This window comes from Daktulosphaira vitifoliae, unplaced genomic scaffold (assembly GCF_025091365.1).
Source record: "Daktulosphaira vitifoliae isolate Bord-2020 unplaced genomic scaffold, ASM2509136v1 Scaffold_2, whole genome shotgun sequence".
NCBI classification, from domain to species: Eukaryota; Metazoa; Arthropoda; class Insecta; order Hemiptera; family Phylloxeridae; genus Daktulosphaira; species Daktulosphaira vitifoliae.
Window position 1 is genome coordinate 16794493 of NW_026099573.1, and position 25893 is coordinate 16820385.

Below are 25893 nucleotides of genomic sequence, written 5' to 3' on the forward strand. Positions count from 1 at the left end.
TTTTTTATATTATATTTATGTAATGAGCTATATTTTATTAATTATTTTATTTCATTTTATTTTATTGTAAATTAACTTAATTTTGTTTATGTGTGGAGAGCACGTGTTTCCCTTTTCTTCTAGCCAACGCTAAGGAGCGAGTGTCCAGACCGCTCCTGGTGTTCTTCATTAATTTCCGATTAACATTAACGGATGTTTTCCAATACCGTCCGTGATGTTTGTAATATTATTTGTTTAAATATTTTATTTTATTTGTATTGCCTTTATTTGTAGACATGGTTTTTGATGCATTCGCATTTTTGTCCATGTTTAACTTAATTTTCTTTTTTTAACAATTAAATTAAATTTCCTTATTAATTTCAACTGTAATATTTATTTTATTGCGCGAGTAACTTAATTACTCGCGTGTATTTCATTCCTATTCCTTAATCTAGACACGGGCTACGGTATGTTTTACATATCAACCACATACAACTTTGATTGTCATAATTGTGTTCTATAAACCACGAGGCATTATAGTAATTTATACATATAACGACATATTAACTTAGATTATAATTTTAATTCACTTAAAATTAAATTCCACCTATGGTCCGGTAATCATATCTGATAGGTATGACACCTCGCCTAGGTGGTGGCGACCCTTGCTACTCTAGCTAGTCGTTATGCAAGTTGCAAACCACGTTGTTGTTACAGGCCGATTTACTAATATAAAAGCCCGCTTGCAAGTTTTAAAAACTATTCGTATATATTGTGTAACTATCGAATATTTTTACTATTCGAATATTTTTTGAATGACTATCGAATAGTTCGATAGTTTCTATTCAATATTTCACATCACTAGTTATAACTTATTGAAAAGTGTATGGACCAACACAATTTTTTTATGAGAAATAATATTTATATCCCTTTTTCATTCAACATATTCTATCTCAATCAGGATATTCATAAGGAAATAGCAAATCATGTAGCTTTTGGAATAATACACCAATTTTTTAAAATTAAAAACTATCTAAAGATTTGCATCGAAGCGTTTTTTTTTTGATAGTGATTTTAATAAAAAAAAAAATATAGAAAGTTGAAATTTACATTGAGCTCTTCCCAAAATTTAAACATTTTAAGCCAATTTACAAACCTACTTGTACATGTATTATCATGACTCATTAAATTAATGAGATTTTGTTAGCCTAGCATTTAACTTATTTTATTTTTAAAAATAACGTTAAACTATTAACCGGTCAACGATTTCAATAACTTTATTATAATAAATTTTATAAAAATCATTAATTTTCCTAGTTTTGAATTTTACATGAAAACACTTAATATTTTAAACTATTTTGTATTCTTGAAATATTATTCATTACAATAGAAAAAACAGGTTTACACTTATAAATGGGTATAGAATATCGAGTAAACAAAATATTTATAATTTATGGTAGACAAATATTAATTAAAATCTATTAATATTTGATTTTTAAAGGAGATTAATCCAATGTCACCGCGTAAATCTGCAATTGAACGACGAAACTATATCAGAGAAACTTCTTTTGCCTTATTATGTTTTGGCATATTCTTTTGAATTTAATTGCCATGATGGAATTAGTAAAATGTATAAATATGTTTTAAAATCGTATTTTTAATTTTTTAGGAACAATTATAAAATTAATTATTTTAGTTTAGATTCTTTTTCACTCCACTTAAGTATAGTACAGATCAAACATTTTTTACAAATTTCTCTAGATCTTTCGAAAAATTTGCATTTGGATTTTTAGGAGCTGTATAGTATATGAGTCCTCCAAAACAAATTTCTCAATCTACGCCAATGTCTTCTCAAAATTGTCTTAGTAATGAATTCATAAGAAGGTTATTGTTCGTCAATTTGATTTGCGTGATCATAGGGCTTTTGATAAAACTACCAGAATATTGTTTAATCAATTTAAATATTATTTCTAGTGTAGCTATTAAACCATAAATACTCTAATATTTAAATTACATAAAATTATTTTAAGTAAAAAAAGACTTTCTTATCTCCTTACACTTATACCACCACCATATAGTTAGGGATGGCAACGATATATCGATAAGTTCGATATATCGATATATTGTTTTGATATATCGATTTTTTTATATCGATTAAAATCTTTCGATATTTATCAACAATCGATGTTAAACATTCGATATTATCGATATATCGAAAATTACAAATTTACAATTAATTAAAATTATTGAGGTATAAATAATAATTTTTTTTAGCAAATTAATGATATTTATCATGATTAATGAAATCAAACAATTTACTAGTAATATATAAATGATAACAATAAATTGTTAATAATACTAATTTATTTTTTATTTAAAGCTTATTGGTTGTTATATTTTATGTTCCATGTTTTGTTGTATAAATATACTGTTCAATAATAAAACAAATTGGCGCGGCAGCAAAGTGTCATAATATTTGATGCAATTCTGTGTTACAAAGATTTTCAGTAATTTTTTGTATTTATGTACTTTGTATAATTATTTGTGATGGGTAAAATAAGTAAAATTTGGCGTCATTTTGACAAAGTCAATAAATTGTCTGCTAAATGTAAAGTATGTGGTAAAATATGTTTAACGTCTGGCAACACATCTAATCTTCACTCTCATCTTAAAAATGCACACCAACTAAATTCAAAAATAAAGGAATCACAAAAAATTGATAGTGATGATGCTGACCAGATTGACAATGTGTTAATTGTGAGTATAATTATGCTATTAACATGACTTTATTTCAAAATTTATATGAAATGTAAATCTATCATAATTTTTTAGCAATTTGACATTCCTACTTCATCAACTAGTGAAGCTAGTGATACTCTTTTGTTAGATATCTCCCAAAGAAAAAAATGCCAACCTTTAATTGAGCACTGTTTTAATTATGTATCATCAATGAAAGGTAATCAATTTGACTAATGAATTTACAATTAAATACAATTTGTTAATAGGGCACAAGTCTATTTTTTAAATATATTCAAAAAATTCTAACAATTATTTTTCTCTTAATAAGATTTTATTTCAAGACTTATTTTACTATTAAGGTTAAATAAAATGTATAATAAATTTAAAAAAATCAATTTTTATTTTAATAATTTTATAAAAAATGAATAATTTAATTAAAATTTAGTATATTCTAACATATTATAAATGTATTCCAATACAATAAAATAAAATTCAAATGGTAGTAGAATTACTTCATCTTAAGTTTAGCTTTAAATTGAAAAGAAAAAATTTCCTTTGAGAATGTATGTATGTATGAATTATTATAATTTACCAACTAAAAACTAGTTTAGGAAAAAAGTAACACATGCCCTTTATTATTAGAATTGGTTTTTTATTAAATTTGTAAATTTTCATAGCAGGAGGAATGAAAAATTCAGAAATAACTGATGCATTAATTTATTATATTTGCAAGGATAATGTACCATTTTCCACTGTTGAAGGAAGTGGATTTAGACATTTTTTACAAGTGTCTTGTCCCCTTTACACAGTTCCATCTAGGAATACTATAAAAAATAAATTGGATTTAAAATATGACTATTTATCTAAAGTGTTTTCTAATAAGTTGAAGAAAAACAATAATTTTACACTAACATCAGATATTTGGACAGATTTTCAAATGAAAAGTTATATTGGTGTTACTATACACTTTTTAGAAGGCACTCAATTTATATGTGGTATTATTTCAAATTACTTATTATGATCTAATTATTTATTTTTACGTATTTATTAATTAAAATGTATAAATGTTTAAATATTAGGTACATTAGGTGTACATGAATTAAGTAAGTCTCATATATCTGAAAATATTAGTGAGGCATTTGAAATTATTATGACTCAATGGGAAATTAGTAAACACCAAATTATTGCTATTGTAACTGATAATGGTAATGTCTATTTATTACATTTGTGCACAACATTCACATTAAATTTAAATTGTTCTTTTTTAGCTGCAAATATGAAAAAAGCAGCTAGTGATACATTTGGCATATATAAAACAATCCCATGTTTTGCTCATACTATAAACCTTATAGCTAATAACGCATTAGAGAATTGTATTGATTTAAATAAGTTGATTGACAAAATTAGAAATATTGTAAAATTTATAAAAAATAGTGTTAATGCTAATGATGAATTAAGGAGTATCCAAAAAAATGATGGTATAAAATAAGATGTAATGTTTATTATGTTTTAAAATATTGTTTTTCAGGTTTACCAGAAGGAAAAGTGTTAAAATTAATATTGGACATCAAGACTCGTTGGAATAGTTTATATTATATGATAGATAGATTTTTACATTTGTATCGTGTTGTTTCTTCTATTTTATTAGAAAGGCCAAATGCACCTGATTTAATAACAACTAGAGAAATATTGATTGTCAAAGAAGTTAAAAATTTGATGCAACCACTTGAAGACTTGACAAAAAAAATCTCTGGTGAAAAATATACCACAATTAGTACAATTTTACCATTGATTAATTGTATCAATAGTGCGGTGAATAATTGTCAAACTACATCTTTAATTGGTATTGAATTAAAAAAAAATATATTATTTGAACTTGACAAGCGTTTTAAGAATCTAGAAATATTCAATGACTTTCCTCTAGCTACATTACTAGACCCCAGGTTAAAATTAGGTTTTAATAAAATTGAAGATGTTAATTTTATTTAAATGTTTCTTACAGATTCAAGAATCTTCATTTCAAAGACCCTGTTCGCTGCCAAAAAGCTATTGAAGTTGTAAAAAATATGTTGATACAAAAAGAAAACTCTGAATGTGTACATTGTTTTGAACCTACTCCATCAAATGAACTTGTAGATAAAAAATTAGATTCATTTGATCTTTGGTCATACCATACTTCAGTATCAACCATTCAGGTTCAGAATAAAACATCTCCAATGTATCAAGAGGTTTATTTAATTTAATATCTTAATAATCTTATTTTTATTTACATTTTATCTTAATATATTTAGTTGTATGATTATTTGGGAAAGCCTGTAGAAAAAATAGACACTAAACCCCTTGAAGCTTGGGAATACATGAAATCGTTATACCCAAACTTATATTACATTGCTCGTCAAAAATTAAGTATTGTTGGTACCTCTGTTCCATCAGAACGCTTATTTTCCAAAACTGGTCAAACAATATCCAAGGCAAGAAACAGATTAACAGGGAAACATTTATCTAAGCTTGTCTTCATGAGCTCTTTAAGTGAAGCAGATTGGTTTTCAAAAGTCTTATAATTAAAAAAAAAAATATATATATATATATGGTTATATTTTTATTTTATAAAAAGTATTAAATATCTTTTATTTTGATTTTTTTTTTTCAAATAATGCGTCTACTTATTTTTGTTTACATATTAATTTTTTTTAATTTAAGTAATTCTATTTTAATTATTTGAAATTTAATTATAAAATACAAGTCATATAAGGCTATAATAATAGATTAAATAAATTTAATTTATGAGGTTTTATAAAAAAAATGAAGTTCAATATTCTTTAATTTAAGAAGAAAGGGTCAGCTTGGCCTATATGTGAGTAGAAACATAAATATTGGCGCACGGTATCCCGGTTTCGATCACCATGCTGCCAACAAGATTTGTGATTTTCTCATTGGCGATAACCAGTCTCTGGTGCAAGCCGGCCATAATACCCGTCCTGTTCATCATTGGCTTAGCCAAGAATTATTTTTGACTATGTGAAAGAGAGCCACCACCCTTTGTAGCATATTAAATTCGGGAAATAGAAGGATAATAAAAACTTATCATTATTGTTAATTTAAGAATAAATATCAATTTCAAATAAAAATGAGTGATAACCAGACTTAAAAATTCACATTGGAACTACGATTTTAGTTAGGTAAACAATTTATTACTATTAAAAAATATGAGGGTAAATGTGTTCATTCAAACAAATTATTTTGAATTTTTCTATCCAACATGTGATAATGGTGTTAGTGATACAGGATTAAATTAGTTTTCCTTTAAATATCGATATTTTTGTTCGATATATCGATGTATCGATATCAAACTGAACTCTATAAATCGTTATCGATAAACTATAAACAGAATATCGATACTGGTTAATATCGATATTGTATCAATTTTTGCCATCCCTACATATAGTGTCATTATCTATGGTGCTTCTATCTCATTTAGAATGTGAATGATAATTTAACATATAAAAGTGGTATTTTAATTGCTAATTTATCGCGCATTTATGATAAGAAAAGAGAGATAAAGGATCGTTTTTTTTATTCTTCAGTAAAAATTAATATCTTCTTATGTTCTGTAAAGAACTATGTAAATTAATTTAATATATTTTTACTTAAGTTATAACAAACATCATTTTGGTGTTATAATACTTAAATAATATTATGAATTAAATAAAAGACTATAAAATACAAATGTATTGATGATGAAATTTAATGTATGATGATAAATCATCGTCGTAGATATTGCAAGAGTAGTTACAATACTCATCACTATACGTTTAATGAACATTAATAATTAATGGTAAAAATATTTTGTCTCAATCCTTTACTATGTTTTTATGTAGTTATAAGTTATTACTTAAAACTCGATTATATTTCTTTGTGAGTTAAGCAAAAGTGGTTAAAATTGAAATATAATTAGTGTTAAATATTTTTGTTTAGATAATTTTAAGTCATACAATGATGTACATCACTACAGTTATTTTTATTTTACTATTAAGTATATACTTGTACTATAAAAATATTTATAACTATTGGAAAAAAATGGGAGTGTATCATATTGAACCTGTATTCTTTTTTGGCAATGCTAAAGAGAGGGTTATGTTCAAGAAATCATTTCATGAATTTCATAGAGACATTTATTTTAAGTTCAAAGGACATAGATATGCTGGTATTATGCTTGTAACGTTTTTAAAAACAATGCTATTAATTTTATTATTTAAATGTAGGGTTTTATCTTGGAAGAAGAGCTTCATTAGTAATCTTAGATCCTGAAATTATAAAATGTGTTATGATTAAAGACTTCAATCATTTTACTGACCGCCAAACAATGAGATTTCGTACATCAGAGTACATAACTCAAATGTTAATAAATCTTAAAGGAGCAAAATGGAAACGAATGAGACATTTGTTAACACCAGCTTTTACTTCAGGCAAACTCAAAACTATGGAACATTTAGTTGATGATTGTTGTAATAATATGATAGAGTTCCTTAATACTAATACTAATAATGGTAACTTCTGTGTTAATTTTTTTTTATTTATTACTTAAGATGTTTCGGGTACATGGCTTTTATGTGAAAGTAGAATAATTAACATTCAGTTTAAGACTCAAACTTTACCCTGTATTCAGTTATTAAGCATTTTTTTACTGCCTTTTACTTGGTACTTGGTTTGTATCTACATTTACTACTCGGAACATCTATTTATTACTATATTGTGTAAAATCTGTTAGAAGTTTTATTTTAAATTTTAGTAGATGAAGCCAAAGAATATGAATTAGAAATGAAAGATTTTTTTGGTAAATTTACTTTAGATGTCATTGCTACTTGTGCATTTGGTGTTGAATCTAATTCTTTGAGAGAAGCCTCTGGGGGCTTTGCTAGTCGAGTATCAAAATTTGCAAGTTTAAGCATTTTTAAACGTTTATTACTTTATATTATTCTTTTATTTGTACCTGGAATTGCAAGATTTGTACCACTATCATTCTTTAACATGGAAGTTATTTATTTTTTGGCCAATGTAATTAAAGATGCAAAAACTCATAGGCATGTTACTGGACAAAAGTTAGTAAAATAAAAAGAAATATTATTTATTTATAGAATATCTTACTGACTATAAGTTAATTTAAATAATTCATGATAACTGAAATTTTTTTCTCAATATTTCATAATTAATATAATTACTTTCACTAATATGATTCATTAGTTAAATTAGTAGTATTATTTTAGTAAAATTTAAGTTTGCAAAAAAAATCAAGTTGATTTTTTATATTGAGCTAATGACTAATTATAAAAATGTCTATTAATTTATTTTAAGGAGAAATGATTTCTTACAGTTATTATTGGACGGTGAAAATGATACAAATAAAAATGAAGAAAATAAGTTTAAAGAAGGTGAATGTTATGAAATTAAATATATAGCTAGTTTGTAACAATTATTTTTTATTTAATAATCATTATTTTAGATAAATTAACTGAAACACAAGTGATTGCACAATCTGTGTTGTTCCTTATAGCAGGATTTGAAACATCTAGTACTCTTATGGCATTTACTTGTTATGAAATGGCACTTAATCCAGATATTCAGACTGAACTTAGAATTGAAATAAATAAAGTACTAAAAAAATTTAATGGAGAATGTACTCATGAAGCTATTCAAGAAATGCAGTTACTAGACATGATATTATATGGTAAGATTACATGTGTTAAAATTATAATACAGTGTCATAGGTGTATCTTTAAATTAAGTCCTCAATTTAAAAATTTTGAATACAATATGTGCATTGATAAAAATATGAATCTTTAAATAAACTGCTAAACTTATTTATATTTCCTTTTTTTCTTATTGTGTTATAATAATTATTTGAATTCAAATTCTGTAAGTAAAAATGGACTGGGTACAAAGGCTAGAGAAATATGCTTCCTTTAGTTACTACAGTAAATAATGGATAATTCAAGAGAGGTCTGACAAACTAGATTATGTTTTTTTGAGGGTTCCACTATTATATTACATTGTAATTTTTAGAACTTTTTTCCTTTGAATCCAAACCTTTCTAAAGGTTAATTGATAACAAATTTATTAAAAGTAAATAATATTGTATTAGTGTCATATTACATACTTAATATATTAACCTCATGATTTTAATTAGTGATGGGAAATATCGAATAGTAACTATCAAACTATTCAATAGTCATTCAAAAACTATTAGAATAGTAAAAATATTCAATAGTTACAGAATATATTCGATAGTCTATTCCAATAGTTTTTAAAACTATTCAATAGTCTATGCTAAAAATAAACTATTCGGTGTATAAACAATTCGAATAGTTAATCAATAGTTTGAAATGTCCATCACTAATTTTTACTATTATTAATTGTATAATAATTTATTTTAATTATTCGTTAATTATCTTTTTATTATAATTAAGTGTACTTAATAAAAATTTTAGGTAGAACTAATCGAATATTTTTTGAACTATTCGGTAACCCATTCGAATAGATTTTAAAATTATTTGATAGTTTATGCTAAAAATAAACTATTCGGTTGTATAAAAATAATTTGAATAGTTATTCGATAGCTTAAAATATTTGAAAATGCCTATCATTAATTTTAATATATTTTTTATGTCATACAAATGTACATAAGTGTATTATTTTCATTTTTCAATACTGTTCCCAAGAACTAAAAAATAAATTTGGTACTGTAGTATATTCTTTAACTAAATACACATTTAGTTAAAAACAATATGTTATTTTAGAAACACTTAGGAAACATCCTCCTGTAGCTCAACTTGAACGTGTATGCACTCAAGATTATAAAATACCAGATTCTGATTTGCTTATTAAAAAAGGCACTACTGTACAAATCCCTGTAGTTGGACTCCATTATGATCCTGACTATTATCCTAATCCTCACAAATTTAATCCTTATCGGTTTATTCAAGAAGAAAAGATGCAGCGTTCTCAATATGTTTTCTTACCATTTGGGACAGGCCCCAGGAATTGTATTGGTAAATATGTAAAAACAATTAATTTATATATTTATAATAATTATTTTATTATAGGTTTACGATTTGCTTTGATGAGTACAAAACGTGGAATGGTAAATTTAATTAAAAATTTTACTATTGATGTGAGTAATAAGACAACCATTCCATACGAATACAGTAAATATTCAATGTTGCTTAAAGCTAAAGATGGAATTTGGCTGTCAATCAAAAGATTATAATTCTAAGTTTTTTCTTGTATCATGTTTGATTGAAAATAATTTGTTGAAATGTCAGATTAAATTTATGTAGTTTTACATAAACATTATTATTATTAGTCTTAGTTATATCATATTTTTTTTTTTTTTTTTGGTAATACATAAACAATTTTATGTAATATTTAATTTAATTTAATACTACGAAATTATAAAAATGGACTACTATTGTTTTTCCTATACCTTTCATATATGTTAATGGTCTGATAAAAGAAACAAATCAAATTTTTGTATAGACAAAAACTCAAACATATAGAATTAAAGATTATGTTTGTTACAAGTTCTGTTGTTTGGTTTGACAAATTTATATATATAAAAAAAAATTATTTTTACTTGAAATAGTTCTATGTTATTGGCTAAATTGCACAATAGTATAACACTCATTGAAAAGGTATTTTGTGTTTTTATAAATAAAACTATACATATTGAAAATATGTTAAAAATTTTCAATTAATGGATTTTTTATTTTTAATATTGTTAAAATTGTTTCTTACATTTCTTTATATGTGATTTTCTAAATATAAAAAAATTATTTTTTGATTCGTTATATCATATACATAAAATGAATGCTGAAATAAAAGACCAATAATTAAATGTTAAAACATATGTTTTCATACGTGTACAATGTTTTTATACAACGTAACACATTAACTCTTTACTTCCTAGAAATTATAGAGATGTATTTAACTTCATACAAGAATTGATTTTAATATTGTAATAAAATAATAATTTTTTAAAACTAAAAATAATTTTTTTAAATTATGCTATCTAAGAAATTTTATTCAATAAGTAAAAAGTTATTACTAAAAAGCTACTAAAATTCTCTTCTATGATATTTGTCTGGGTCCATAAATGATGTAACTACAACTCTATTGTTGAACTTTCGACCAGCCAATGCTTGTTGAGCTTTTTGACAATCAGTAACAGCATTAAACTCAATAAATACCTATACATAATAAAAGTGAAATACCGATTACTATAATATTAATATAATTATTACTTTTCCACAACCAGGGACATCAATTCCTTCAATGGGCCGCGGAATTTCTAATGATCGCACTACACCATATTTATTACATTCTTCACGAATATCTTCAAGAATATCATCATATTCTTCTTCATCTTTCAATTCTTCAGGTGTTACCATATTTAATAAACACAAAACCTGCAACAGTAAAACATAAAATATTATATAAATGCAGTACTGTATTGTTCATTAGTTAATATTTTACTTCTGTAGGAGGTCCAGCAGTTCCAACAACAGTCAGTCCCGGAACTTGTATTGTAACAGGAACATGAGCAAGACCAGGGTTTTTTGCCCCAATACTAGCTCTTTGTACTATTAATTTTTTTTCTCCTAATTGCATACCATTAAGACCAGCAATTGCCTAGTAATAAAAATAAATTATTATTTTTAGGCAAAAATAACCTTAATTTAAATATATATTAATTACCTGGTCAGTCATTATAACATCTGCATATTCACAAAATGCATATCCTTTACTCAGTCCCGTGGCAGCATCCTTAACTAAATTAAATGCTTTCAATTGACCAAATGATGTCAAAAGTTCTTTTACCTATTGTTCATCAATTTTCATTTAAATAATTTTAATTAAGATTATATTGATGATCGAATTTTTTGAGAAAATAAAAATTGCAATTGCAAGTTGTTGAAATAATTCTAATATAATAATATTTAAAATTAATTATTAGAATTATTTATATGGCAAAAGTTTTCTGTTAACAGAATCATTAAACAATTTTTCTGTTAAAATATCTAGTAAAATATCTTCAATCATTTATTAAGCCAAAGAATTTTAAGTTTTACCATAAGTAAAATTATTAACAAAATAATATATTTTTATAAAAGAAATTTGTAACTGTACTATTATAATTGTAATATATTAATTATTAAAAATATATATGAGTGGAGTGACTAGAGAAGATATGATAAGGAACAAATATATAAGAGGCAGTATAGGTGTAGCATGAATTGTGGATAAGATGAGAGAAAAGACTTAGATGGTTTGTTCATGTTATGAGGAGAGAGGAATAGGAAGCTGTAAAAACAATTCTTCTTCTTCTTCTTCCTCGCCTTAATCCCAACTACTTGGGGTCGGCCACCCTTATCCTAAACTTTCAATTAACATAATCTCCCACATCATCTACGATCACATCAGCTGTCCTCAAATCGCATTCAATAGCATACCTCCAACTCTTTTTTGGTCTTCCTCTACCTCCTCTTCCTTAAACATTCATTTCTATAACTGTTCTTAAAGCTTCAGATACTTAGATTCAGAATTCTTAAAAACAACGCTTTGATGCAAATCTGTAGATAGTGTTTAATTTTAAAATTTCAATGGATTATTACAAAAGCTGCATGATCTCCTATTTCCTTATTTATTGTTCTCTCCTCATAGACCAAACCATCTAAGTCTATTTTCTGTCATCTTATCCACGATTGACGCTACACCTATACTCTCTCTTATATGCTCGTTCCTTATTATATCTTTTTTAGTCTCTCCATTCATCTATCTAAGCATCCTCATCTCTGCTACACTCATTCTCTGATACTACTTTCTTATCAACCGCTCAATACTCTGAACCATACATCATAGCTGGCCTTATTATAGTCTTGTAGAATTTACTTTTCAGCCTCATTAGAATTCTTTTACCGCAAAAGACGCTAGACACTTATCTCCACTTCAACCACCCGCACTTAAATCTGTGTCTTACATCCTCGTCAATACCATCACTCTTTTGCACAACTGACCCTAAATACTTATAACTCTCCACCTCTCCAATCACGTCCTCGCCTATTCTCACTGACCCTCTCATTTCACTTACCTCGTGTTCTCCTTTGTCAAACTCGTGCTCTGTATACTCTGTATTGAAGCTGTAAAAACAATTATAGAAATAAATGTCGAAGGAAGACTAAAAAGAAATGGAGGGATGTTATTGAATGCAATATGAGGACAGTTGATATGTGTGTAAATGATGTGGGAGATCATGTCAAGTGGAAGTTTAGGATAAGGGTGGTCAACCCCAAGTAGTTGGGATTAAGGTGAGGAAAAAGAAGAAGAAGATAAGCAGAGATGTACTGAATATTTGGTTATATTATAAGTTAAATAACCATGTTTATATTATTTAGTATATTGATTATAAATTAATACTATTAATGAGTTTTGTACAGCATATCTGTAAATTTTTAGATTTATTGTAGTATAATATTTGCAACATATTTATACAATATTGTGTAACACCACTTGCCTGTTTGTCGATTTTGGACAAGGTAGCCAAAGCAGTTGCATCAAACTTTCAGTTTTCAACCAAAATGCCTAGCTAGGGGTAAGGGGTATAGCAGAGGAGCAACTATTATTAGGTTATACTTATTTTAGCAATTCAATTCTTTAACTTTTATTGATTTAATGTTTTGACAATTTTTTATACTACTTACATTTGTTTTCAGACAGAAATAAAATAAAATGTATTGCAAGCATAACAAAAAGCCATTTAATAACTGGTAAGGAGAATCCATGTTCTTACGTCGACCCTAAATAAATACCCCAGGTCCCTGAAAATCTAAACTTTTACGATTTAAAACATAAAAATGAGTTTAATATTTTTCTGCTGAAAATTATTTAAAATAAACCTGAAAATGGTATGCTGAAAATTAAAAAAAAAAAAATGTTTTTTTTGCTAACTTCTCCTCAATCCTTTTTGCTATTGACCTAATGAACCTCTGCTAATGATGGACTAAAATTCTCAAAATATAAAGCACAACATAATAATTTATTCTTACCTGATCATCATTCAGATATGCAGGAAGACCACCAATAAATATTTTATGAGGAGAATCTAAAAATATAAATTATGGTTTTAAAAAGTTGTATTATTTTATATATATAATTTAAAATTTTACCTGGGACTGTACCAATTCCAAACGAACTTGAATCATATTTCACTAGATCAAAAAGGATAAATATAAACGATTAAAATAACATAAAATAAACTTAAAACTCATCTTACTCATATCTAAAGTCATTCCTGAACTGTAATTGGTGACAGGGTTACTCTCAGTCATTCCTGGTGTAGGTTGGTAATCATGTGGACGACGAATTTTTAATGTTTGGCCTCTAAAATTAATTCCATCAAAGGCCATTGCTTGTGTTGTTTCATCAATAGATCTAAACTGCAATTATATTATAAAAAAAGGCAGTACATTTTAAAGATACTTATATAATTTTACCTCTAAGAATGCAAAGTTCTTATCTAAATTAATTTGACAAGCAAGTACGGGATTACCCGCAGCTTGTGCTAATCCTGACAAATGCATTTGTTGATTAAAGAATTCCATCATTTCATCCTAAAATAATACATAATATATTATTAATGTCAATCATAAAATGAAGATACTGTTAATATTGAATACCTCAGTTACTCCAAATGGTATATTTCCAACATATAATCGTCTAGCTTGTCTAGTAATTGTAGACCCAACAACAGGTACAGCTGTTTGAGGAATATCCGGCATAGTGTTAGCTGGTATTTGTCCAGCAGCTATAAAATAAATGAATATATAAGTATGGGGCGTACAGTTGATATCTAGATAGTACCATTAATAAGGTCTAGAGGTAGACAGCAGTATCATCTAGTATCGAAGCAAAGTTTTTTACGAGTTAAAAAATTCAAGTGAATCAAAATTCAATGGTACATTAATTATATTAAACATATAAGTAAATTAGTTGGTCTACAATGTGTACGTATAGATGTAATGAGTTTGCTAAGATGTACATTTATGTATTTTATTTATATTTTTATGTTTTAAAGTAGCCAATAGTATGTTTGTTGATATATGTTTTAGAATACAGTATTTTGTTACTAATTATGTTTATAGATATACTTTGTATTTAAAAATACATAATTCTATAAATTTACTGAAATTTCTTATTGAGAATTTATATTATATGTCTTAACAATTACTATATTTAGAAACATAACTATGTTACATAAACACGTTAATAAATCATATCATATTTATAAGCTATTATTTGCAAATATTTAATATTGTAATTATAAAAATGGAATATGAAACAATATTCATTTAAATTTATAGTTATATTAAATAAAAAAATTTGCATTGTTTATTCTTGAATTGTTTTTTTGTTCACCCATCCAAAACTACTGATAGAAGCTTTGTTTTCCTCATGCATCAAAAATCAAACACACACATTTAATTTTTAAATATACAGATAAAATTATATACCTTGCATAGCTTTATACTGAAGAGGAGCAATGTGTTCAAATCCTGGTGGAGGAACATCCCAATACAATGATGGCTTTCTACGTCTTGATTTAATTTTAGGTGACTTGGATCGACTACGTTTACGTTCATCACGGCTTCTTGAACGATGTCTTCTTCGTTCACGACGGTCTCTATCCCTTGATCGTCGACGTTTGTCACGTCCTCTATCTCCGTCACGATCTATCAAATCAATAATTTAAAAAATGTATAGAAAAAATATTTTTTATAATTAAATAATTAATAAACTATTAAAACCTTTGTCTTCGCCCATAGTAATTTGTATATGTAATCTTGTCTTAACCAAATAAGTTAATGTTAATTATTTTTCATTAAAAGTAATACAAATCCAATAGACTGTATACGCTAAATGTAACTACAGTAATTTACAGAATAATGAAAGGAAAAGATATTAAATCCACTTAAATCTACTGCCTTGTGATTGGTTCTATATAGTTTTTGATAACAAGATTACAGTGCATCATACCATAAGAGCATACCTTAAATCACAACCACATACTAATACATTAGTGAGAATTTATTTTCATAAAAGTTATGTTATATTGTGTACAATTTAACACTTATTGTATAATTAAAGATATATTATGAAAATAAAATAGTAAATAGTTTACAAGGTTAAGGTATAAAAAGATATTAAAGGGATAAGGTATTTCAGGTTATTGAATTTTACTATAGACTTCGTATATCCCATTGATAACTAGATATCATAGAGTCGTGATAACTTAAAACGTGATTGTTATATCACATAAAACATTAATGATACACAACAAAGTCACGTGTGCTTTTAAATGTAAAACAAGCGGGCGACAGGCAATTTACAAGATATTAGTGATCATGACTTCAATTAAATTAAAAGAGATGTGAGTATTTATCAAAAAATTATTAAAAAAATTTTTTGTGTCATATTATAATCTTGTCTAAGTGTAATGTTATTATTGTTTTAGTTTTAAACCAGAGTATGTACAAAAAGAATTTTATACAGGTGGTCATATTGAAGTATGTATAGTGTAATTATATCTAAGTTTATAAATCTAATATGTCATTTTATTATCCTTACCCACTTGCAGTGGACTCCAGATGGAAATTATTTGTTGTGTCAATGTGGGCCAAGGGTTTCCGTACTCGATATGGAGACGACTACCATAGTTGACACTGTACCTAGACGTGTTGATAGGGATAGGACTGGTGATGAAGAAGATGAAGAAGACGAGTCAGCTGATAATGTATTAACATTTATTTTAGATCCTACTTGTAAAATATTAATAACATCACATAAAAGTGGACTACTATGTACTTGGGATTTTGCAGGTAATAATCTTGATATAAGTTTACTTTACCGAGCACCCTTTATTTTAATTAGTTAGTTTTGTAATATAGTTTAAAATGTGTAAAAATGTTTTAACAAAAATAAGATCCGCAACATTAAAATTCTATAACTTTCTAACCACTTGTGTTTCTGCTAAATTTTTAAACACAAAAATGTGTTAAAAACCTCATTTAAAAAAATTAATAAATTAAATGAATTTAGCTATAAAAATACTAATAAAAAATTAATGGTATGTTATTTCTTAGAAAAAAAATTAGTTAAATCATGGCATCATCTACATAAAGGGCCAGTTATGCAAATATCAGTTACTAATGATCAAATGTTAGCCTCTGGGGGAACTGATTCTATAATACGGTTGTGGCAAACAGATAAAGCTCATTGTTTATATGCTTTACATGGATTACAAGGTGTAACAAGCTTATTAAAATTCTATCAAAAGTCTGATATTGAACGCTGGTTATTTGCTGCCGATGATATGTCAGAAATTCATGTATGGAATTGTAATAATGGCAAGCATTTGTTTAAATTACAAGGACATTTTAGCACAATCACAGGTTTAGAATTTTACAATAACCAGTACTTTGTCAGGTAGTTATAGCATAAAAAAAATTTATTAAAGAAAAATTAAATATATGTATATATAAATATTTTTATATTAATTTATATTTTAGTTGTAGTAGAGATAAAGTTATAATTCTTTGGGATATATTGTCCATGAAACAACTAAATACTATAGCTGTTTATGATAGCTTAGAAACAATGGTTGTATTACCAAAATATTTTTACCTGCAAGAAGTTCAATATAAATCATCTGGAATTTGTGTGGCTGCTGGAGGAGAAAATGGTACTAATTTTTTTTTTTTAATTTAATAGAATATTAAAAATATTTTTAAGTCTATGTTGATGAATAATTATTTTTTGGTAGTGGTTTAATAAAAAATGTAAAGTCATAAAGTTATTATATACAGAATAATTTTTTTAATATTAACTACTTGATTCCTCTTAAAATTATAATTATATTAAAAAATTCTTTTTGGTATTTTAGCTTCGATGCAGAGCTGAAAAAGTATTAATTTTACTATGATGCATTTTATTTTTTTTTTTTTTTGTCTGTTACCGCTCAATCTCAGCTCTCACTGGACTGATTTTGATATACTGACAGACACAAAAAAAAAATATAATAATAAACACATCATGATAAAACTAAATCTTCTCATTTATGCATTGTTGATAAAATAAAGAATATAAAAATAATTTAAAATTGTAAAATTGTTTCATTATTAAGGCATAATATAGCCTAATAATCAAGTGATAATTATTTTAATATATTTCATATATATTTATGATAATATACTTTTTTAAATTTTAGGATTTCTTCATATATGGGATGTTGAAAACAATATTTCTATTTTTGAAGAAAAAGACTCTGTTCAAGAATCTAATAATTCTTTAAAATGTATTACAAATTTATTATATGATAAAACTCATTCAATGTTAGCAATATGTTATGCTGATAATACAGTTGTACTGCAAAGCCTTGGATCTATCCAGTCAAAAATAACTGTATGGTGTATGCTCATTATAATAATTATACAGAGTGATTCTTTTAACACTTGATAGCTCTTAAAATAATAATTTTTTTGTTAGTATCACCATTTATTTGTTATAAAATGTTTTTGTATTTTCATCCTTTATGTATTATAGAAGTATCAATATAGTTTTTTTAATCGCATTATACATATTTAACTAGCTCATCAGATAGAAAATTATCTAATTAGGAAAATATCTGATCTATAATAATTTTTTGAACCATTATTTCAGAAGTTTTCAATAAATTAAATATTGACGGAAGTATAGAATGGGTCCTGCTAATTTTATCACTAGACATTTCCCTGCATCACTCCTCCCGCCTTGGTATAAAAATGCTTATGACTTCTGAAATACTAGTCCAAAGTTGTTATCACCCTGTCGTTTTCTTAATTGCATAATTTTATAATTTATAGAACAATTAAATATGTATATTGCCATTTAAAAAAAAATCAAGTTGACGCCCCTATAACATATGGGTGTCAAGTTGGGGAAAATAAGTAGGTAAATAGGTTCAATAAGTAAGGAAATGGGTTTCAGTTGTTCTTATTGTTAGTAACTGACCTGTTTCCTAACTTACTGTACAATCTGTATACAATATTTTATAACAGATAAATTAAGATACATATGTAGCTAACAAAAGCCAAAAAAAAAAAAATTTACAAAAGGAATTATTTTTTAAAGAAAAATTGAGTATCTAGCATTAAAAAAATCACTGTATATACTGTATGTTTAAGTTATCATTGACCACTGAATTTCTTCTAATATACTAATAATTGATTCATTTTTTTATTAGTATTTATTTCTCAAATTTTTTAGGGCTATTTAACTCTTTAAAGGGTACCAACTTTTTAAATTTTTTTTTAATTGTATCATACATATTTAACTAGTTAATTAGTTAATTATTTTTGTATAATAGAAAATGATCCAACTAAGAAAATGACTTAACAAAACCAACTTTTGAAACCGTATTTCGGAAATTATTAACGGTTTTAAATGTAAACTGAAAATGAGATGTGTTTTATGTTATATTATCTTGATGCATCACTCTGCCTCACTATTCCTCCCACTCAGGTGTTAAAATATTCATAACTCCTGAACTACTGGTTGAAAAGTTTTTATTGACTAGTTATTTTTTTAGTTAAATAATTTTCTATTTATTAACTAATTAAATGTGTATATTGCTCAAAAAAAATAAATAAATAAATAAGTTAGTACTTTGGGATGGTTATAAAAAATATTAAAAATAAACACTACTTAAGCAAGCCCAAAAAAGAAATTATCAAAATTATTATTTTAAAAGAAATCAAGTGGTCAATATTAATCAATTACTCTGTATAGTGGTGAACCAGACCTAACTATAAACTCTTATAACTAATGAGATCATTAAAATATTGTTGTATTTTTTTTTTTTTTTTAACAATTTTTGCATTTTTAGACATATTTTACTTATTAATATTATTACATATTATTTATTCTTAATAATAGTAAAATAAAAAAATTGAAGTATGTGTTATAACTATACAGCAGTACGAAATAGGTGTATTTCGCAATAAATATCTATAGTATGTCTTAAATTGACTCATAAAATTTTTTTTTATGAAAAACTAAAAAAAGCTTTAAATTTTTTAATAAATTAAAAATAAAAATAAAATATTTTTTTCATTATTAAAAATAAATAATAAAAAAAGCTTTTAATATACTCATATATGCTTTTATAATATTTTAATGTGAGAATGCAGAAGTTGATAAAAAAAATTATAGTAAAATAATTGGTTCAAATGCACAAGATTTATCAGTTAGATCTGTTCCACTCTGTATATGTATCTATATTACCTATGACATTTTTAATTATTTTTAGTTAATTGGATCTAATGATGAAATACTAGATACAGCTATATTAGGTAATGAAAGTAGCCGTTCTTTGGCTGTTGCTATAAACAGTTCAGATATTTATTTATTTCCCTGGCAAAAAAAAATATTTGAAAGTGAAAATACCGAGTATGATAAAATTGAACTTGGAGTTTGCTGTAAACAACTTAAAGGTCATACTAAGACAGTTTTATGTCTAGCTTCTCATAAAAATATTTTAGTGTCTAGTAGTAAGGTCAGTAAAGCATTCATTGATATTTATTCTTTCTAATGCTCAATTATATTTTTAGGATCATAGTATTAGGGTTTGGTCTTATTGTAATGTCTTAAAAACCGCAAAATGTGTAGCAATAGGATTTCGACACACTGGAGCTGTGAATTCTGTAGCAGTTTCTAAATCTTTGGAATTTATTATCTCAGCCAGTACTGATACAACAATAAAACTTTGGAAGCTCCCAAAAGTTTTTAAAACTGGTATGAATATACTTTTACAATATAAATAATGTTTATTTAAATATTAATTATGTATAAAATTAAAATAGACGGGCATGAAATTTTAAGTGTTAAAATTACTGAGGTTGGCCATGAAAAAGATATTAACAGTATTTGTATTTCACCTAATTATCAGACTATTGCTACTGGATCTCAAGATAAATTAATCAAGGTAAATTTATTAAAATATAAATTAGAAAGTTCATAACTTTTTGTAATGACAATTTTAATAGATTTGGTCTTCGAATAATCTCTCTGTACTTGGGATTTGTCGTGGACATAAACGAAGTGTATGGTGTGTACGTTTTTCACCAATTGATCAAGTATTGTTATCATCCTCAGCAGATACAACAATAAAAATCTGGTCAATTAGTGATTTCTCTTGTCTTAAAGTGCGATTCTAAAGTTAATTTTAAATTAAATTGTAAAAAGAATTTTAATTTGTAGACACTTGAAGGCCACGATTCATCTGTTCTTAAGTGTAATTTCTTTAACCATGGTACTCAATTACTTAGTTGTGGTGGAGACGGGCTTGTAAAAATTTGGTGCCTTAAGTCAAGTGAATGTATTTCTACATTAGATAAACACTCATCTAAAGTATGGGCTATGACAAGTATGTATCATTAATATATATAAAAATAAGTTTAAACTTTAAATTACATTTATTTAAGTGTTGATTATTTTATTTAACTTATTCTTCAATCATACAGCACATAATATACTTGTAAAGATATATATTGAATACATGATAACGAGTTTTTGATAGTCTAATGATATAGTATTGCATTGTGATACCTGCCTTAGGTTTCAGGTTCAAACCCTGCATCATGCTAAATTTTTCACATAATTTCCAGTTAATTACCTTAACTGTCTGACATTTAATAGTAGTTGTGTCTAACTTTGTTGGAGTTATAATATATATTAGTATATAAAGTTTGTCTATTTTTACATATTAGCATATATATATATCCAGAGAGCATTTTTTTTTTAATAATATTGACTAAAGATTAATAAAGTATTTATGACTGTTTTGATGATTAATTAATAACTTTTCAATGTTAAACCTTCAGTTTTAAACAGTGTTATATAGGTAGATGAATTATTTTTCAATTGTTCATTTAACAAACTAGAAACAGAGATAGATGTTTCCATTATAAACTAAAATTTGTATGTAAATTGATTAAAAGTCAATTAATAAACTAAAATCCATAGCAAATGCAATAATTACTAGATATTCTTATTCGAAATTACTTAGAGCAACTTAAAAGTATCCTATAATACTTAATAATTATAAAATTGAAATAAATCAATTTTAATTTTTTATTAATAGCTTATATATTCTAAAAAACGGTAGCACAGTGGGGTCGAGGCACAGTGTAGACAAGGCATAGATATGACAAGTATAGATGATATTTGACAGTGATTAAAGTCACTATCATAAGAAACGCTTCGATACAAATCTGTAGATAGTGTTTCATTTAGAGAAATTGGTGGATTATTCCAAAAGCAATATCAACTCTTATTTCTTTGATTATATCATAATTAGTAGTTCTTTGATTTTAAAATATAATATATGAATAAATACTAATTATAATTATTGAATTTAGTATGAAAATAAAAAAGTAAAAAAAATTTAAAAAGTTTAATTTCTTATGTCTTATGACCTTTATTCTATGTCAATTAAATTATATAATATTCATGAAAGTCAATATATTCTCCTAATAAGATATTTTAAAATAAAATAAAATACAAAACCTAGAATTTTAATAGAAAAATAGCATATTTTTGAATACGGTAGCCATTTGCGCATAGAAGATAGGTCGTCGGGACAAATTTTTTTTTTTCATTTTATAGTACATAAAATAAGCTTTAATTTGATATATGTTTAAAGGACGCAGTATTTCCGGAACATTTTCAAAAATTAAGTTGAAAAAGTTAGTTTTTGTAAAAAAAGTTGCTATTTTAAATCCTCCTTGTGAGCAAAATAAGTGTTAGATTTTCAAAAAAAATGATATCAAACAAAAGGAAATTACCTAAGGTTTCAGTATAAAAAAAAATTATGTTGATTTAATGATTTTTGAGTACAAAAAACATCCTTATAGAAGGTGATTTTTATCGCAAATATTACATTTTTTTTTTAATTTCGACAGCAATTTGCACATAGTAGATAGGTCGTCGGGACAAATTTTTTTTTTTCATTTTGTAGTACATAAAATAAGCTTTAATTTAATATATGTTTAAAGGACGTAGTATTTCCTGAACATTTTCAAAAATTAAGTTGAAAAAGTTAGTTTTTGTAAAAAAGTTGCTATTTTAAATCCCTCCAATGAGCAAGTTAAGTGTTAGATTTTCAAAAAAATGATATCAAATGAAAGGGAAATATCTAAGGTTTTAGTATAAAAAAAGTGAGAAAAATGATAAAATTTACCGATTTAAAAATTTGTAATTTTTTTGGATATTTCCCCCATTTGCGGGGAACGAGGGAATTTTTTTCAATTTTTAAGGGTAATGTCTTCAACTAGATACGATTTGTGATATTTTGACGTATTTTTGAAAGAAATCGGTCCAGTGAGAGCTCAGAAAAAGTGGCAACAGAAAAAAAAAAAAAAAAAAAACACATCATAGTAAAATTAATACCTTCTCAGCTTCGCATCGAAGCTAAAAAATGTTTAATTCAAAAACATTTATTACTTTCAACAGTTTCCAATTTATTATTAAACAAATGTATGAAATAAATAGTTTAATTCAATTATTTCTTATAAATATTAATTTGAAAAGAATATGTTTTACAGTTGTGAATGATGGTTCTGTTGTTATTACGGGTGGTGCTGACTCAAGATTAGTTGTGTGGCATGACCGTACAGAGGAAGTAAAAATAGCTGAGGCTACAGCTCGACAGACAAAAGAAATTCATGACCAAAAACTGCAAAATCTATTACAACATGAACAATTATTACCAGCTCTTAAAGTATCAATTAAATTAGATAGGCCGAATACAGCACTTAAAATAATCCAAAGTATAATGAATTAATAATTAGAAAACTCTCTCGACTTTATATTTTTGTATAATTTCTTAAACATTGTTTTTAAAGTTAAAAACCTTAAGCATGTTTTAAATTTATTTACAGAACTTACTAAACAAGGTCAAGAACAAGATCTTAAAATAGTATCTCAAAATATTGACATCGAACAAAAAGAAAAACTTTTAAATTATGTGTTAGATTGGAACACAAATGGAAAATATTGCCTCGCTGCTCAGGTAAATTACATATTAAATTTTATTAATACAGTGTACAACAAGTAAGAAAATAGGTAAATTGTTTTTAACTATGTAAACAATAAAAACCATTTTACTTACTTTTTTAACCCTTTGTATGTATGATATTTAAATTTAATACATAAATATATTTTTTCCAGCTTGTCCTTAATGTTCTAATGGATGATATAATGACTGGAAAATTAATTTTGAATCAAGAAAAGTTACAGGGATTAATGGCTTATAGTGATCGTCATTTTAAAAGATTGACGACAATGATGACAAACACACAATTTTTAAGATATACTACAAATTGTATGGCTCCTCATTCTTCAGTTTAATTATGATTATTTTTATTATAAATAATAAAATCTTTTAGTTATTTTTTTAACTATGAAAAAAATAGTTATTATGTAATTATAATCTAGTCTATTTATACAAAAAATCATGCCAAAATTGTTTTAGCCAAGTAGTTAATTAATTACTCATAACTTCTATCTACAACTAACTTAATACAATTTTGGTATTCAAACCCATTCTAAAACAAAAGATTGTTGCTTGGTTACCACAAATTTAAAATGTTCAAATTACTGGACTTATGAAACTTAAGCACACATTATTTATATAAAAACATGTAATATTTCATCAACCCTGAATTTTTTTTTTTTTTTAGTTAACTAATTAGAATTTTAGAAATAAGTGGAAGTTGAATGGTAAAATATCTCTTAATCTACCCTTTTCTTAACTCCTCACAACCATAAATAAAGATTTATAGGTGTCTGTATACAATAACCCTTACCCATTATTTTTAATATAATGTAAAAATAATATGTAATGAATACTCCTTAGTCTGAATTTATAATAGATCAAATAAGTTTTCATTTGTGCAGAGAAAGTTTAATAATTTTTATAAGATTGTGATAATTCATATATAAATCAATGCAAAACAAAAAGTTTTTGAAAATAAAATTAACCAATAAAAATTTTTATCAAATATTTCCTTACAATATCAACATAAATTATAATTTATATGAAAAATAAAAATTCTGCATTAAACTTTTAATTTATTCTATTACAATATTTTTTTTTTAATCTACTTTAATGATTAACAACAACAAAATTATGAAAAATTCAAAAAAGAAAAAATATATATATATATTGTTTTTTTTTGTGTAATACACATATTTTATTAATACAATGTTTCATTTAAATTATATAATAGATATATTACAACATATTAATCATGAAATAGTTAAACTATAAACAATTTTATTGATTAAATTGACGTGTAGTTTTATATAATTTTTCAAGTGTAAGAACTCGAAAAATATATCAAAGCAATACTACCTAATACAATTTATTATAGTTAATTAAATTCATATAGTTTTACTAAATAATTTATAAATATAATTTACAGGAACTCATCATTGAAGAAAATAAAAATAGAATTATAATATTAAATATATTTAATTAAAATATATATTAATTATTGCTTTAAAATTGGTAATATAGCAACAATATTTGTAAATACTTGTTGTAAAATAGTTGAGCAATTTTTATCATTATAAGTATTTTTTGTTAATTTCTAAAAATAAATTCGAATTACTATCATCCAATGTATTATTTTTTATGTATGAAAATAAGAAATAGAATGTGTAATAAATGGCACAAACATTAAATTAAATCCAGCTATATAAATACATAAATTACTTGGTATAATACTAACAAATGAACAATAAAATGAATTTATTATTTTTGTTATACTAAATGCTCCTACAATAATTAGGTCAATAAATTTTAATAGTTATAGTTTACTTTTATAAATTACAAGATGTTGTTCGACAATAAAATACTATGCTAAAGGCAAAACAAGATCAACAATCGATGATAAGAAATATACATAAACACATAAAACTTAATGTTAATTAAAATTGCAACATTTAAAACAATTAATAATAAAATGTTTTAATATATATTTAAATAATATTATGTATTATATAATTATAAATAATTTCTATTAA

The 25893-nt window shown here is 25.2% G+C and overlaps 4 protein-coding genes across 8 annotated transcripts; 3 read left to right on the forward strand and 1 right to left on the reverse strand.

The window, feature by feature from the left end:
* Positions 1–2063: 2063 nt before the first annotated feature.
* LOC126897728 (zinc finger BED domain-containing protein 4-like) lies at positions 2064–5287 on the forward strand. Of its 3 annotated transcripts, none has more exons than XM_050671540.1 (8): positions 2064–2736; positions 2812–2935; positions 3396–3713; positions 3798–3923; positions 3987–4196; positions 4247–4661; positions 4721–4946; positions 5010–5287. In XM_050671540.1, exons 1-8 carry the CDS (start codon positions 2527–2529, stop codon positions 5277–5279), a joined length of 1899 nt encoding a protein of 632 aa, XP_050527497.1. In that variant the 5' UTR covers positions 2064–2526; the 3' UTR covers positions 5280–5287. The 3 variants fall into 3 exon arrangements, with proteins under 3 accessions (XP_050527497.1, XP_050527498.1, XP_050527499.1); XM_050671541.1 differs by having other exon boundaries at positions 3399–3713; XM_050671542.1 differs by lacking the exon at positions 3396–3713.
* Positions 5288–6283: 996 nt separating this feature from the next.
* On the forward strand, positions 6284–9988 carry LOC126899711 (cytochrome P450 6k1-like). Of its 3 annotated transcripts, none has more exons than XM_050674816.1 (8): positions 6284–6553; positions 6694–6922; positions 6981–7265; positions 7511–7817; positions 8071–8147; positions 8219–8443; positions 9513–9764; positions 9819–9988. In XM_050674816.1, the coding sequence occupies exons 1-8, from the start codon at positions 6551–6553 to the stop codon at positions 9980–9982; spliced, it is 1542 nt and encodes a 513-aa protein (XP_050530773.1). In that variant the 5' UTR covers positions 6284–6550; the 3' UTR covers positions 9983–9988. The 3 variants fall into 3 exon arrangements, with proteins under 3 accessions (XP_050530773.1, XP_050530772.1, XP_050530774.1); XM_050674815.1 differs by having other exon boundaries at positions 6285–6553; positions 7508–7817; XM_050674817.1 differs by lacking the exon at positions 6694–6922 and having other exon boundaries at positions 6286–6553; positions 7508–7817.
* Positions 9989–10457: 469 nt separating this feature from the next.
* On the reverse strand, positions 10458–15912 carry LOC126899712 (splicing factor U2AF 50 kDa subunit-like). The gene is made up of 11 exons (XM_050674819.1): positions 15576–15912; positions 15282–15500; positions 14448–14575; positions 14265–14381; positions 14045–14207; positions 13938–13979; positions 13818–13873; positions 11470–11592; positions 11248–11403; positions 11016–11180; positions 10458–10961 (listed from the first exon to the last, which is right to left on the reverse strand). The coding sequence occupies exons 1-11, from the start codon at positions 15589–15591 to the stop codon at positions 10830–10832; spliced, it is 1317 nt and encodes a 438-aa protein (XP_050530776.1). The 5' UTR covers positions 15592–15912; the 3' UTR covers positions 10458–10829.
* Positions 15913–16046: 134 nt separating this feature from the next.
* Positions 16047–24261, forward strand: LOC126899710 (transducin beta-like protein 3). The gene is made up of 14 exons (XM_050674814.1): positions 16047–16198; positions 16283–16334; positions 16406–16646; positions 16911–17253; positions 17337–17509; positions 18035–18228; positions 20114–20359; positions 20415–20598; positions 20667–20788; positions 20850–21008; positions 21064–21229; positions 23409–23633; positions 23745–23875; positions 24034–24261. Exons 1-14 carry the CDS (start codon positions 16095–16097, stop codon positions 24211–24213), a joined length of 2520 nt encoding a protein of 839 aa, XP_050530771.1. The 5' UTR covers positions 16047–16094; the 3' UTR covers positions 24214–24261.
* The last annotated feature ends 1632 nt before the right edge of the window (positions 24262–25893 follow it).